The sequence below is a fragment of the Falco biarmicus genome, chromosome 2, assembly GCF_023638135.1.
Source record: "Falco biarmicus isolate bFalBia1 chromosome 2, bFalBia1.pri, whole genome shotgun sequence".
Classification (NCBI taxonomy): Eukaryota; Metazoa; Chordata; class Aves; order Falconiformes; family Falconidae; genus Falco; species Falco biarmicus.
The window spans coordinates 46,178,949-46,195,063 of record NC_079289.1 but is presented as its reverse complement, the minus strand read 5'-3'; the positions used below and the strand labels follow the sequence as shown (position 1 = coordinate 46,195,063).

The 16,115-nt window shown below is 44.2% G+C and overlaps 1 protein-coding gene across 20 annotated transcripts in view; it reads left to right on the top strand.

Moving 5' to 3' along the window:
- Positions 1 to 2,912: 2,912 nt before the first annotated feature.
- Positions 2,913 to 16,115, top strand: part of MYCBP2 (MYC binding protein 2) — a 200,572-nt gene continuing 187,369 nt past the window's right edge. For all 20 annotated transcript variants that reach the window (XM_056329559.1, XM_056329566.1, XM_056329571.1 and 17 more), the window contains exon 1: positions 2,913 to 3,383. In XM_056329559.1, coding sequence (XP_056185534.1) covers positions 3,094 to 3,383 — 290 coding nt within the window. In that variant the 5' untranslated portion in view covers positions 2,913 to 3,093. The remainder of the gene's footprint in view (positions 3,384 to 16,115) is intronic.

The window sequence follows — 16,115 nt, the reverse complement described above, 5'->3', positions numbered from 1 at the left end:
CTCTGGTTGCAAAGCACTTAATAGTAGCTTTCAGTTGACTGAATTTGTTTTAATGGTATAAAAAAATCATCTTTCAAATATACTGCTAGATCCAAAACTCCAGCTACATAAAGCAAAGGGCTAATCTGGTGCAGAGTCCCCAAAACTATAACTACCACTTTTAAAAAAACAAACAAACAACCCCCCCCCCCCAAAAAAAAAAAAAACCAAACCCAAAAAACACCACAGAAGACAAAAAAATTTGAACCTGTAATAATTTTATGCTAACTACAGGAGTATAGTCAATACCGGATCTAGCATAAGGCTGCTCTGGACAAATGTGTACTCCTGAATGTTCTTACATAGCACAGTACTGGTATTTATTGCTCAGAATCAGTCTCAGAGAAAGAATATGAAATATGAGTATCACAATCGTATTTTTAAAAGGATGAAAAAGAAAAGGTGACTTCCTCTGAGGACCAAACCACAAGCTAAAATATGGCTGTGAATGAGGACTGAACATCCAGCTCCCACCCAGCTGGTGCCATTAACAGCCTCACAAGTTGGACACTACTTCATATTTTGAGTGAAGAGAACTTGGAGGTAGACTATCTGAAGGTCCAGAATTATTTTTGCTGTGCAAATCCTAGTTACGTTGTCAAACACTGTTGCTCGTCACAGGCTAAAGTGTATGGAAGGTGGACTCTGTACTGTGTACACTTTGCAAGATTCTGCCCAAAAGCAAAAAGATTTCAGAAGAAGAGGGATGTGGAGTAGCAGCTGCAGCTTGCAAAGAATAATGCTTACCACACTGTGTTGGGTACAACACAAGCCCAGACAAATTCCAGAGTTTGGAGCAATATGCAAGAATTGCAATAAATTGCATCACTTTCATAAAAGTTTGCCAGCACTTAGCATTTATTGCACATACATTAAGATGGTTAAACAGCATTAGTGAAGAAGAAAAATTTTGAAATGTGACAGTGTTACACCATTTGTCAGGCTGTGTGTGTTTGGTGAAGGAAAAATTACTGTTTGCATATAGAGTAGCAGTTTACAGCCTAACACAAAAATGAGCTAAAAGGTGGGGGGAGTTATTGTTTTTCTTTTTATTTGTTTGGTTTGGTGGGGTTTTTTTTCTGGTTCTTTCCTGTAGGAATGATTTTAGGTAATCCCTAAAAAAGGAGCTACAAAGACATATTACTCTGATTCTCAGAGGGAATATGATTTGGTGGTGGTTAGCACCACAAGACATGGTCCTAGTTTTTTTGTGGCTCCTTTTATCAGTGATGGATTATCCCCCCCCCCCCCCCCTTAAGAATTATAGTTGAAAGCTTTTTATGTAGTTACTATTTTAAATACTTCTTGGATGGTCTCTGGTGTCTCTGACTTCATTCAGGGTGTAGCTTTTTCTTCAGTGATGGCAGTAATCCAGCTGTCATTGTGCAACCTGGACAGCTACCTTTGAGAAAACCTGTATGAATTTACTGGGTTTGACATCCCCAGTTCTCTGTAAAAAAACAAAAGTACTTGAAATTTGGCTTGAATGCTTAAGCATTGGTGGGCAACACACAAGCTTAAGAAAGATGGTTCTCTTATATTTGCTGTTATGCAGAATTGTTTGCAAAAATAATGTATCTGTATTCACAGTCAGTGGAATCCCAAGCTTTCTTTAGGCCCTCTTTTGGAGGGGAGAAGAAAAAAAAAAAAAATATGACAGCATGCACCTTCTTTGGATGACGGTTTTCGGCAGACTGCAACCCAGGCCACATTTGGTATGCTTGTTTGGGTTTGTTGGGGTTTTATGTTTGTGTTTTTGTTTGTTCGGTTGTTTGTTGGTTTGTTTTTTTTAGTAACAAGTACTCTGGCCTGTACACCTGCAGCTCCCAGCTGGGAAAAGTATTAGAAAATGTGGCAAAACCGCAGGGCCGCAATTCCACTGATAAAAGGTAACAATGTAACAGATGTGAAGAAAGTCAATTGGTTGAAAGGCAGTAATGTAACAACGTAACAAGATGAACTGTACTAGCACCTGCTGCCGCCTCCCCTGCCCTCTGCGAGCCGGTAAGGCATCCCGCAGCAAACCAGGCCAGCCTCAGGAAATCCCGGCCCAGCTTGGCAGCTGGAGTTAGTGACCTCTGCCTTAAGCAAGCGAGAGGCTATCGCTCCTGGAAGGATCCTGCCCAGCCAGCATTACACAGCGCAGGCACAGGGCATGCGGGCTCAGCCGCCGCGGTGGGTCGCAGCAGACCCCTGGCGCCCCCGCCGCAGGCCGGAGCGCGGGTGCGGGGCCTGACGCGACGCGGCGGGGCGGCCGCGGCTTCTCCTGGCCGAAACCGGCGGCTCCGGCGCCTCGTCCGAGCGGGGCGGGACGCCGGCACGCGCTGAGGCAGGCGGGCGCGCGCTCCCGGCAGGGCGCAGAGCGCGCCCCGAGCGAAACCTCGCGGGGCCGGCGGAGCTCGACCCCGGGCGGCCAGGACCGCGGAGCCCCTCGCTGGCATCGGCGGGCCCCGGGGCGGCCGCCGGCCCCTCGCCCGGCGCGGCAGGTGCGGGCGGCCGCTCGGCCCCGGATTTCCCGGGGGCCGCGCGGGGGGCGGGGCCGGGCGGCGCATGCGCCCGCCGGCCGGGCTGGCCGCCGGAGGGAGCTGGGGCGGCTGTGCGGAGAGAGGGCGGCGGCGCCGCCGAGGAGAAACTCCAGCGGGGAAGCGGCAGCCGCCGGCCTCCGCCCCCCCCTCTCCCCCACCCCCCGTAGCGGGAAGGGGGAAGCGAGCGGCCGCCCCCCTCTCTCCCCCCCACCCCCCGTCCCGGAGGCACACGGTCCTGCCCGGAGCTCGGCGTGCCCGCCGGAGGGAGGGAGCGGCGGCCGTCGCTGCGGCCGGGGCGGAAGGCGAGAGGGCCGGTAGCCGCGGCCCCAGAGCCGCCGCTTGAGAGGAGGAGAGCGGTGTTCCCGCACCTCCGGCCCCGGTCCGGGTGGATGAGCGGCCTCCAGGGCGGCGGCGGCGGCTTTTGCGGCCTCTCCATGGCTGGGCCCCGGCGGTGAAGGCAGCGGGAGCCGCCTGTGTCCGCGTCGCGCCGGGAGGCAGCGCAGCCACCAGGGGGCGGGCGGGGAGGGGGATGAGCGCCGCAGCCGCCGCCGCCTCTGCGGGAGCCGCCGTCGCTGCCTGTACCGGGGCCGAGGGCGGCTTCTTCTTCTTTTCCAGCGGCTCCGGTCCGGCGGGGCCCATGGGGCCCGAAGAGGGCTCAGGCGGCGGGCTGGGAGCCCTGCCCGGCGCCCTGGCGGCGCAGCCGCTGGGCTGCCGGAGCCGCTACCAGCTGCTGCTCTCCGGGAAGGCCCTAGCCGACAGATACCGGAAGATTTACACGGCGGCGCTGAGCGACCGGGAGCTGGGAAGCCACCCGGGCAGGTAACGCGCGCCGAGCTCTCTCCCAGGAGAGACGGGCAGCCGCCGGCTGGGAGCGGCCCTTCCCCCGGCCCCCTGCGTGCACCCTCCTCCTGGCAGCCGTATGCCGCCCCTCTCCCGGCCGCCGCCCTCCCGGCCCCCTTGTCAGGCAGCGCGGTTGCCCCGCTGCCTCTGCCATGTGGCCGCCGCCGGGCCTCCGGGGACCGAGAGGGCGGCGATGTAACCCGGCGGCTGCCCAGGTGCCACCCCCGCCCCGCCGCCCGGGCCCTGCCGCTAGCTTGGCCGGCGCTACCGTGCAGATGGCGCTGCCACCACGCTTTCCCCGGGCCCGGGGGGAGTTACCTGTGCACGCTCCCCTCCCCCAGCGCGGAGGCCGGGGGCTCCGTCACGCCCTTGTGGCGGACCGTATCGGTGTGAAGCCCCGCTCCGCGCGTCCTTCCGCGGCCGCCTGGGGGGATGGAGCGTTTCCTCACGGTGTCCATGTTGAGACCTCGGGTAGAGCTCGCTCTGGCCGGGGCCTGTCGTGCCACTGAACCGGGCCGGAGCCCGCGGTCTGTAGCGAGACACGCCGCTGCCTGCTGCGCAAGGCACCCGCGGACCTCGCTGGCGAGGTCGCCCGAGCGAGGGGCCCCGGGGCTTTGCCGCGTGCGGAGCAGCCGTTGGCTGCCATGCCTTATTTTTCCTCTCTCGGTAACCTGCCGCCTTGCAGGCGGCCTCGTGTCGGGAGGGAGGCTGCGTCCCCTAAGCAGCGATTCCCAGGGGGAGGCGGGGGTGTGTGCGAGGGGTGTGCCGCCCCCACCCGGCTCCTGAGCCCCCCACGGCGGACGGTGCCCCTCGGGGGCTTCCTTTCCCGCCGGCCGGCCCTCGGGCTCCGGTCCCGGGGCCGCAGCAGGGTGCCTGTTGCTCCTGCCGCTTTTCGCCCGGGACGCGTCGCCGCCCTCCCCTCAACCTGGCCGTGTGACAGGCGGGGCGGGGGCGCCGCGCGGTGCCGGCGGGGGAGGGAGGGGCGGCGGGCGGCGCGCGTGGCCGCCGCGGCCGTTACCCGCACCCCCCGCCCCGGGCCGGGCCGCCCCTCCCGCCGGCGGGGCCGAACGCCGGGGCCGGGGCCCGGAGCCCCGGCCTGGTGGCCGCTCTGCGTGAGGGGGGCGAGGGGCGGGTCCCCCCGCGGTGCCCGGGCGCTCCCCATTGTTTCCCACCGGAGGCCGCAGGGGATGCGGATGGCACGAAACCGGCACGTTCCTGTGTTCTCGGCCTCCGCTGGCCTTCAGCTGGGGTGTGGGTGGCCGGCTCGCGAGGAGAGCTTTGGGGCACCCTGGGTTTAAGTTTGTGAGCGGTTGTGAAGCGCTGGGTGGGTGGCCTCTTCGGTCTGGGCGGGGATTGTCAGTCGGACTGCAGCGGCAGGGCTGAATTCCGCCCGCCCCCCGCCCCAAAGGCTGTGCCCAGGACTGCAATTAACAGGAGAAGCTAAAAGAATAACATAACTTTCCCAATTTGTTCCCGCAAACGCGGGAAGCGTGGCCTGTTAACATTGGCGTTTGGTATCTTTGCAAATACCGAGCGATTTCAGTGTATGATAGGGAAATGGCAGTTCTTTCTTTCCCTGTGTAGAACTGTGTTTTCTTACCCCATATAGTCCTTGGTTCAGTGCTCGTGCCTTTTTCCTTCAAAGCTTCTCTTTCTACTTTTGAGCTTTCTATTACTTAATCCTGGGACTGCAAGTGCAAAGTGTAAGGAAACCACTAAATGTAAGGAAATCAGCCCCGCGATTGCCCCATGGTGTTCAGCTATTTGTCTGAACTTTGCCTTAATGTGTCTGTAGTTTTGAATTCGTTGTGTCCTCTGTGTTTTTTGGTTTCAGGATAATTCAATTGGTATCTCTTGTACTTAAAATTGTAGAAAATATTAGCTCTAGGTGGGTGTAAATGTTAATGTTTCTTTTAGTTGATGTTCTTACAATAATTACTTTTAAGATACCATAGGTTGCATTCTTTGGGGTTCTGTTTCTTATTAGCAGATTCTTATGAGAATGCCAGTTAAAAAGAACAGTGACATTTGCAGTTAGTGTATGTCTTCATTCTGGAAGGCTAGATTTAATCATATATCTTGGCTATGTTATGTCATCTTCGAGCAAATCAAAGAAGCCAGACTCCTTGTACAGAGGAAAGGAGTTATCTTAAGCTGTTAGCAAGTAAATGACAGCTAGTTAATGCTGGTGAATACAGCCAATGTGTGCTGTAGGACTTAGCAGTGAAGGAATATTTAATAATCAGATAGTTGTCTGTTACTTCTTGGTACTTACCCCCAGCATCTTACGTATCAGACTGATGGCAGCCAAGGTAAAGCTCATGATCTCCACTGTTTCTTTGTATTGGTGTCACGCTGTTGCAATCTAAGGTTTGAGAATTTCAGTTACCTGGTAGTCTTAAGTAGAAATGGTCAGAAATGCTTTTTTACAAGAAGGATGAAAATTCCAAACATTTTCTAAAGAGATGCTTTGAAGTGATTTCTGATTGCATCTGGTTGCTGCTTTTTTTTTAGTGCTGGTTTAGTGCCAGCTAAAATAATTGGAGGTTAAGGTAATATAGTTTATAACAAGGGTCTTAACTTGATTTTTATATGTATGGAAAATCTGAAGCCTCTCAATCCATCAGTGAGTGTTTGTCGCTAGAAAAATGTCTTCAAGTAGCTTAAACACCTAAACAAATTGGCTTATGAGCATTAATAAAATTCTTCCTGTGCTCCAAGAAGACTAATTTGAAGAATTATTTGCAGTATGTCGACACAGAATTTTTGCTTCAAGTCTGCAAAATTGTCCTCTGCACTGCACATGGTGTGACCAGTGACTGCCTCAGTGAATGCTTTTATTCAAAACCTGACTGTAATGTTTATGAAGAATTAAAAAGCAGCATGAAAATGCTTGTGCATAGACAAGGAAACTAAACTTGTGAAGACTATCTGAAAGTCACAAGTAAGATTAAGATCACATTTGCAAGGTGTTTGTGCTGGCTGTTATCTGAAAGTGATGAATATCATGTGTTGTGTAGGATGCAGTAATTGGCTTTGAAACAGAACTAGCAGCGCTTTGCATTTGCTCATGTGATACTGGCTGCGGTGTCATGAACGCTTCGTTCTCCAAAAGAGGCGGTTCGGTCAAGTGTGCTTGTTCCCCCTGCCACGTTGACATATTTATTTATATAGCCTCTTGCAGTAACAGATTAGAGACTTGCTCTGGGTTAAAATTAACTTGGCAAAAATGATTTGTTGTAATCCAGACTAATTCCCTGATCTGGCTCACCTTGTGATTGTGCTTGTGACAGCGTGAGGTGAAGGGTTGTGCAAAGATCTGTGTACAGAGGTAGCGAAGCACTGCTGTTTTGGTCGCTAACACCAGCCTGATATTTTTATGAAAGCTATCTAATCCTGGAATTTAACATACAACCATCTTTGCTCAGATAACTATTAAGACTCTGTTACAGTACTACTAGCAGTGGGAAATTTACTCATCAAGTCGAGATTGGTTTGGAAGATGAATCTACTCTGAGTGTGCCTAGTTTGTAGTCTCTGCTTTGTGGCTGAAATATATGAAAATTACTAGTAATGGCATAATGGCTGGTGTAGCCATGAAAGTCTGTAAAACACCAATAGGAAGCGTGAGCTTCTTCAAGAGGGCAAATACAAACTTCATGTTGCAGTGTTGTCTCATAGGCTGGGTTCTGAGTGGACGAAACTGGAAGTCTGCTCTCTGTTACTGTAGTCATGTAAGTTGTTAACAGGTTTCAATCCTGAAGCTTTGTGTTTGCAAAGTGAGGTATTTCTGATTTTCAGATTTTTGTTGTCTTCAAATATACATTTTTTTCTATTGTATAACTTAATCCTGACAAACATCCCTATCCAGCTGAACTGCTGCTGTTAGCTCTTGTGCATCTCCGGGTTTTCCCTGAACTGTCAGTCCCTTTAGTCTTCTTTTACCTATGTAGGTACTTAATACCAGAAGCATCAGTTAGGCTCAGTGTGTTCTGTGAAACTTTTTGTCAAATATGGATAGGTATACAAATCTGTAATGGCGCTAGTGTGACCTGTTTTTGTAATGCAAGTGTTCTCTACATAATTTCTACTAACTTGAGATTTTAAAATAAAAATGACAATGTACTCTAAAATGACAGTAATTTCATACTCAAAGATTTTTTTTCTCGTCTGTTACAGCTTATCAACTGATTTTTACTAAAAAGATAATTTTCTTTTTGTCTGTAGGACAACAATTAGTAACTCTAAGAGTAGTATCATGCAGATCCAAGAATCATTTCTGAATATGTTCTTCTTTGGTTCCATTTGCACTTTAAATTACTTGCGAGGACTGTATCTGGATTTCTGTGGTAACATTAGGTATCAGAATTGCAGCAGTATTTATTGAATAATATTTAATATTGAAAATTTTGTATGTTCCTTACTAAAGGAAGATATCCTACTGAGCTTGTCAGGTGTTTAATTTGTTTGCTGCATAAAGCTTAGTAGAAACATTCTTTTAACTATTTTAAAAGCATTAACCATTTGAAAATACAAATGCTTTTGGGGAGTTACTTTTTTTGTTCGTTACTTTATTGCTCAAGTTGTTTCTTTTAACTTAGATCCTTCAGAGTAGAAAAGCTTCTATTTGTATTGTGGGGACAAAAATACCAAACAAATACAGTGTTGTGAAGTGGCTTGATTGAGATCAAGGAAAATGTCAGTGATGACTGGAATGTAAGATTTCTGTTATTAACCAGAAATCAGATGGCTGGTTTTCCAGCTGTTTTGGATGAAGAAGAGGCAGCCAACTTTCTTTCATTTTACAGTGATTCTTTCTACTGGATGATAAATTTTTGGAGGTAGGCTAGCTCATCCACACTCATAGTTGTAAATTATATATCCTTTGGAGAAAATTGATCATTATGTTAGTCTTTAGACTTTTTGAAGTTGACACAAAGTCTTCCCTTATGCCCCTTCTTATGCTCAGTAATGCAATGCTTATTTGGCCCTGGGAATTTTTAAGTATGTATTTTTTCAAAATGTATTGGGGAAGCACTACTGAAACACTTTTGCAATGCCAAGTTATTTATAAAGTATTTATAGAAAACGTGTAGTAAAATTAGATATGTGAAATGTGTTAATTTTGATTGCTGCACATCAGAAAGCCTGAATTTCTGAAGTTCTAAAGCTTTCACAAAAGCTGTAGGCTGTTCTTTGGGACTTGATGCTTTTTAAAAATGAAATCATAATTGTAGAAAGTTTGGAAGTATTCCTTTGATTGAAAAAATAAAGGTTATGTACGGAAAGACTAACAAAATGATAGCAGTGTTTCTTGTGAGGTATTATGCATTACATATTACATTTTCCTGTTTATTCTTGGGGAAAAGTTTGCTCCGTAGGTCCCTTCCAACTGAAATATTCTGTTCTATTTTCCGCTCCTCTGTTTTTCAATTCTTAAATTTTGTAAATGTCATTAAAAAAAAAAAAAGTTTAAGTTCTTACATAAACTTAGTTTTATTTCATTGGAAAACTGATGTGCTGAGTCTTACATTAAGCTAATGTGCGCTAGCAAAGCTGGTAAGAGTTGCTGTCTGATGTAGGTTTTTTAGCTGCAATACAGTAATGTTTTAGTACTATATTGTGCTATTGGTTAATGGGGATTAACTAACAACTAAACCTGTGTATTTTTACTTACCTTCTTCACCTTATGTTCTGATAAGGAAAATGGTTTTTACATAGTAGTTCTTTTAAAAATCTGTAGTAGTTTAGTCTGACATGAATGTTAGTGTAGAAAACATAATAGAAGCTGGAAAGAAACTAACAATATTATGTTGAGAGACTTAAGATGATTGTTTTATTTGTGTGTATATATATAAATAATATATCATAATTGATATAAACAATTTGAAAATGTAAAAAAACCCAACCCTGTAATCCATAAGAATATTTAGGTTTTGTGAAATATTAGAAAAACATTTCCTTTTCACAAAAATAGAGGCTGAAGCAGCCTTAGAACTCTAGTGATGCTAAAAGTGACCTTTGTCTTTTGCATTTGTGTGTGTCCTGCTCCTTCATTTAGACGGAAAGGCTGTAGTTTGAAAAGGAGTTAGTGAATGTGATAGTATTGTGTTGTGTGTGTGTGGGTTCTCCTATGAATTGTTTTGGATTACATAATAATACTATGTGGAACCTTTTGCTCTTCAGTTAAAAGTTCAGTTATTGGCCAAACCAGAATTGAATAGAAGTTACAAAAAACTGTTAAGCTACTTTATTTTTTTTTAGCTATGAGAGTGTGCTTGTGTGACTGTGTGCCAAGTATCAGCAGCTTATGGTGTTTGTACTGTTAAATAGTGACATTCTGAATGTTCAGCTGTGGAGAAGATTGACGTATTCTCAGCATAATCAATTCGTTACTAAATTGTTTGTATGGGGTACCTAACTATCTAGCTGTAATACTTTGGTCATTATTGGTTAAGCCTGTTTTAGTGTTCGTATGGTAATTGTCTCAGGAAGTGTCTTTTTGCTGAGGTAAATAATAATGACAGCAGGTTATTGCCTCTTTCTCAATTCCTATTTTGGCATTCTTGTAGATACTTCTGAAGCATAGGCAAGAGTTTACATCATTTTCCTTTATTGTTAGGTTAGTCCTTGATGGTTGGTGGTCACTTGATAGCGTTGCCACCTTTAAGGATCTTGGCTGCTTATCCATGATCCAAAATACTGTATTTAATGTGCTGTAAACTTTTAAAATAATCTGTCCTTTCTGAATGTCAGCTTGGGGATTAACGAAGAGAGTATTTGTGGGAATGTGATTATAGGTGTTGGTATCTATACAGCGGCAAAGTTCTTAGCAGCAGCAATATGTCTGGCTCAAGTATTAAGTGTTATACTTTTAGGAATTAAATCCATGTGTGGTCATTGCATTAATTTTGTGTGGGGTTTTTTTCTGCGGATAATGAAATCTCTTCCACTTTAAACCAGCAAACATTGTCTGAATAGTCTGCTGAAGTTCACAAGAATTTGAAATTTTAATATGCAAACATAAGTGAGTAAGTCCTAAGTGGAACAGGAGAGGAATCAGCATATTAGATTTGCAATGATCGTGGTTTATTCTGCTTAATATTTTAACCAGTGACTGATTATTTTTTTCTCTAATTTATTTCAAAGTGGCTACAGCTAGCAATTAGAGAAATAATCAAAAAGTTATTTTTGCTAAATTGGAATTGGACTTTCATTTTTTAAAGATGCATTCTGTTGGAAATTTTCAGGTAAAATATGATTTACTGTGCTCCATAATCTTCAGAATTCCTAATCTGTATGTCCCTGGGATTCTTACACTTACTGATATGAAGCCATCTGTGTGTAACTTCTATATTTTTCTTTCCTTTTATGTTGTTGGTTTGTGGTGGGGGTTTTGGGTGTTCTTTTTTTTTTTGTTTTTAAACTGACAGGAAATGCCAGTTAAAGTTTCAGTTACACTGTCTGCTCTGGCATGTCTCTTAGGTGGCAAATATGAGCAGTTAAAGTTAGGCTGGAGCTGGAGCAATTTAAGAAGTTACCATTCCTCGCTGCTAGCTGTGTTAAATGTAGTAAATGTGCTTCCTGCATACTTAAAAAAATTGTGTTGAATTTGTGTTTCTGCTATGTTAACCATCAGTTATGGGGGGGTCATTTTGTTTTCCTCACATATTAGGATTTTCCTCCTGGTCAAAATATTTTAATGTTTCCTTAGTAAATTCTCCTGACATATGAGTATGTATGTTTCACCAAACCTGTAATTTAAAGACTATGTCTTTAAGGAAAATACATGTGATATATCAGTAATATTGTCTTTGGTACTGACATCCTTTTGTGCAAACTGTCTTCCACATCCTTAGTTTACTTTGAAAACTTGCTCCATTGCAGCACCTCTTAAATACATGGTTGCATTTTTGTCTTTTTCTTCCTTACCTTGCTTGCTACAAACATTGTTTCAGGTTGAGGTGCTGGTTGGAATAACAGTCTTATAATTAACTAAAGTTTTTGTATTGTATGTATACTCTTTCACAGCTAATCTTTCCTAGTGGGCTTTCACAGCCAGTTCTACCATTATGCATCTCCAAAGGTTGAATACTAGAAACTGGCACATGAGAATGGGCTCCTTGTGCCATAAGTGGCAGTATTAAGGTATATGGTTTCTGTACATCTAGATTTAATGTTTCATATGTTACAGAGTGTATTAATATGCTTTTTTCTCAGTAGCAAGTATTTCATAGTAGATAGCATGTTATTGCTCCCTGCTTCTCTTCAGACTGATGAAGGTGTTGATGGATTTAGTTTTTATTCTTAAACTGAATGATAGTTCTTTCTTTTCATCTAGTATGTCTGTGACTATGTTAGCCTGAGAATACTGTGAGGATTTTTCTTTTGTAACTCATTTAATAAACCTAAATCTATACCGTTTTTACACCTTAAAAAAGAAATAAACATTTTACTTCCTTGTCCCCTCATAAAACTGAAGCCCAATGGTTAGGTTAGTGCCATTCCTTTATTTTATTTTCTTCCTTTAACTTTCCTTGGTTTGTGTTCCTAAGTATCATTGTCCAAGGTAATGGTTTTTGAACTGAGGTTTTTAAACTCTTAGAAAATATTGATTCTGTGAAAGGGTGTTGTGGTTTAACCCCAGTAGGCAGCTAAGAACTGCACAGCTTCTCAGTCACACCCCCTGCAGTGGGATGGGGGATATAGTTGGAGGGATAAAAGTCCAAAAACTTGTGGGCTGAAGTAAAGACAGTTTAACAGGTAAAGCAAAAGCTGTGTGCACAAGCAAAGCAAAATAAGGAATTAATTCACTACTTTCTATCAGCAGGCAGGTGTTCAGCCATCTCCAGGAAAGCAGGGCTCCATCACATGTAATAGTTACTTGGGAAGACAAGCCCCTTAACTGTGAATGTTCCCCCCTTCCTCTTTTCAGGAAGGAAAGTTCCCCCCTGGCTCTTATTGTTGAGCATGACATTATATGGTAGAGAATATCCCTTCGGTCAGTTGGGGTCAGCTGTCCTGGCTGTGTCCCCTCCCAGCTTCTTGTGCACCCCCAGCCTGCCTGCTGGTGAGGCATCGTGAGAACAGAAGAGGCTTTGATGCTGTGCAAGTACTGTTCAGCTAAAGCATAGGTGTGTTACCAGCACTGTTTCCATCAAAAATCTGAAACATACAAGCACTATACAAGCTACTCTGAAGAAAAATAACTACCCTAGCCAAAGCCAAGAAAGGAGAATGTAAAATAAGGTAAAAAAAGTTCAAGTCTGTTGTTTGTGGTTTAAATTCTTAGGTGCCGTAGTATTTGATTATTTTGGTCATGATCTCTGTCAGTTTGGAAAAATGTCTAGGTAAAAGTTTTAACCTTAAAGGGGTCAAACCCTGAATTCTTCATTTTACTTCTCCACTGTTCTCATTGTTGCAGTTGATAACATCACTCATCTCTTCTATTGCTGAGCCTTTAAGCCAACGACTGTCTTTATCTGCAGCCAGTTATTTACATTACATCGAGTTGAGCTTGTTCTTAAATAAATGCCTTATTCTCTTGTTTTTATTATTTCAGCCTCTTCTTATTTTGATTGCTTCATCTTGACTTATGTGTATTGTTACTTATGGCTCACCTCTTATCTGGTTTTGCCTTTCCTTTCTTTCTAACATACATGCTCATTCGTCTTCATTATGCTTGTATGTTTTCAGAGCAGTCATATCTCTATTCCATTTGTCTGCAAACAAATCAATTCTCTATTCCATTTTATTTCTAGAATACAGTTATACAGGGTAGACCGTTGACAGCTGTGAACTGGTGAGTTTTCAGTTGCTTGCATTAGGTGGTTGTGCCTTCTGTTATTCATTGAAGACAATGTAAAATTTATTTGGTTTACTTGTAATAGTAATCACTCTAAGGATGTTGTACTGTCATTACCCAGTGGTAATGTGCTGCTTCTTAGTAAGTACAGTTCTTCCTAAACTTCATGGCACATCTTCCGTAAATTAAAATTATGCTGGTATGATTCTGTGTAAGATAGTTTTGTATGCACTTTGGTTTTGGTGGCTGCATTTAGATGAGAAGGTGGCCAAAGGTGCAGATATTGTCATCTTTTCTATGGTTGAATGACTTTTTTATATATTAAAAAAATAAGTGTCCTAAAAGTATTTATTAAGGGTAAGAGATATAGAAATACTTTCCTCTGCACTGAAAAACTTGAGATATTTTCCCTGTATGTTTTCTTACAGATCTAATTTCATAGATGACATTGCAGCATATAAAGAAAAATCAGATAATTACAGAAAAGAAACTACAACTGTCAATTGTTGTACTGAGAGACCATTCTCTTTGTGTGGATAACACTTTGCGGGGGTGCTTTCTTGTGGTTCTCTTTGTTTCTATGAGATTGATGCTTTTTCAGATTATAAAAGGTTATAGATAAAAAAGGGATCTAGATACTGTTTTGTATTTCTGCACCTTTGTAATGGTTAAATGAGAATCAGATACATTTTACTTGTGTGGCTGGTTTTTTATTTCATTTATAGAACCTGCAGTGTTTATGTTTCAGACTGTATTGGAGAAAGAAAAGATACTCCAGCAGCTGGGATAACCCCTTTCATTTTTAAGCCTCCATAATTTCGGTTTTTCAAAAAAAGCTAGTTGTTTAAAAAAGTTAATGTGATGGTAAAATAGTTCTGGGTTGTGAAATTAAAGTCATGATTAAAAAATGTGCAATTTCAGCTCACAAACAGTAGCACATTAAAGTCCCAACTGAACAATCGGATAGTAAAATGACCTTTTTCTTCTGGATCAGAGTGTGCAGGGAGGAGTTCCAGGCAATAGCTAATATGGCTGTTAGTCTTCCCCATCTTCCAGATGTTTATGTACCTCTGTGTTCCTCCTCGGGCAGTGTTCTTTCAAATCCGTCAGTCTCCTTTTGTTCTGAGTTTTTTTAACTTTTTCAGATGCCTTAGAAGCCAGATATAGCCAGTCCTACTAGTCTACCTCTTCCTCTAAGCCTGTCTTAATTGGATTGCAGTTGATGTTCCTTACCTTGATTTATGGATTTCGTTGGCAAGGATTTTAATAATTTTTCCATTTGTAGATGTACTGCTTAAGCCCTGACTTTACTTTTATATTGGCATGGATGAAAATTCATGTCAGGATGCTTGAGTAATTATTCAAAGAAGATAGCATATAAGCTGGTAATGGTTTGGAGTGCATGCATATGGCTGTTAGAATGACAGTTGAGCTATTGCCCACTTTTAGTAAAAATTTGAGTTCCTCAAGTGTTAGATCTTAGGCTTAATAAATGATTATATCAATAATTTTAAATATTTGAGGTCATCCAAGGATAATATTCTCATTGTTGACAATCAAAAAATACTGAGTTTATATTATTTGGGGGGAAAATTGATTGTGCTCTCTGGCATTGTTTTGAGATCTGCCTGTCAAGCTGAGCAGTTTTGCTCTTCAGTGATTCTCACTGCTGTGTTCCTTAAAAAATCTGTAGCCCTTGATGAAAAGTAATAGTACTCCCAGTAGTTTTCAGTAACAGTAGGTAATCTACAGATACCTTCAGGGAAGGAAGGGCAGTGGATGTTCTTTACCTCAACTTGAGTAAAGCTTTTCATACTGTCTCCCATAGCATCCCCAGGCTGACAAAGTACAGGTTAGATATGTGGACAGTGAAGTAGATTGAGAACTGGTTGAATAACTGGACCTAGAGGTTTCCAACCAGTGAAACAAAGTTCAGCTGGAGACAAGTCATCAGTAGCGTACCTTAGGAGCTGACACTAGGGCCAATACTGTTTAGCAACTTCATTAATGACCTAGAGGCTGGGACAGAGTGCACTCCCAGCAAGTTCATCGATGGTACAAAACTGGGAGGAGTTGCTCATATATCACATGGTTGTGTTTCCATTCAGAGGACTCTGGACAGGCTGGAGAATTGGGCTGAGAGGAATCTCATGAATGCAACAAGGGGAAATGAAGAATCCTGCATCAGGGGAGGAGTAACCTTGGGGGGGCTGGCTGAGCAGCTGTAAGACAGCTCTGCAGAGAAGTAGCTTGGCATACTGGTGGACAACAATCTGACCATGTGCCATAATACACCGCCATGACAAAGGCGGCAGGCGGCTTCCTGAGCTGGGTTAGGAAGAGTGTTGTCAGCTGGCTGAAGGAGGTGCTCTCCGCTCAGCACTGCTAAGGCTGCATCTGGAGTGTCCAGTTCTAGACTTTCCAGTACAGGAGAGAGGCACGTACTGGAGAGAGTCCAGTGCAGGGCCACAAAGGTGATTAAGGGTCTGGAGCATTTCTCTTACAAGGGAAGCTGAGCGAACTGGGACTGTGCAGCTTTGAGAAGAGGAGGCTCAGGGGGATCCTACCAGTGTATGGAGGGTATGAAGAAGAGGGAGCCAGACTTTTCTCAGTAGTGCCCACTGCCAGGACAAAAGGTAATGAGCAAAAATTAAAAAAAATGAAATTTCAGTGCATTTCAAGAATGCACTGGCACAAGTTGTCCAGAGAATTATAGTATCTTCTTGGAGATACTAAAAATCCAACTGTACATGGTACTGGGCAACCTACTCTGACCCTGTTTGAGCAGGAGGTTTCATAGAATCAGTCACAGAATGGTTGAGGTTGGAAGGGACCTCTGGAGTTCGTCTTGTCCACCGCACCCTGCTAAAGCAGGGCTACCTGGAGCCAGTTGTCCAGGACCACAT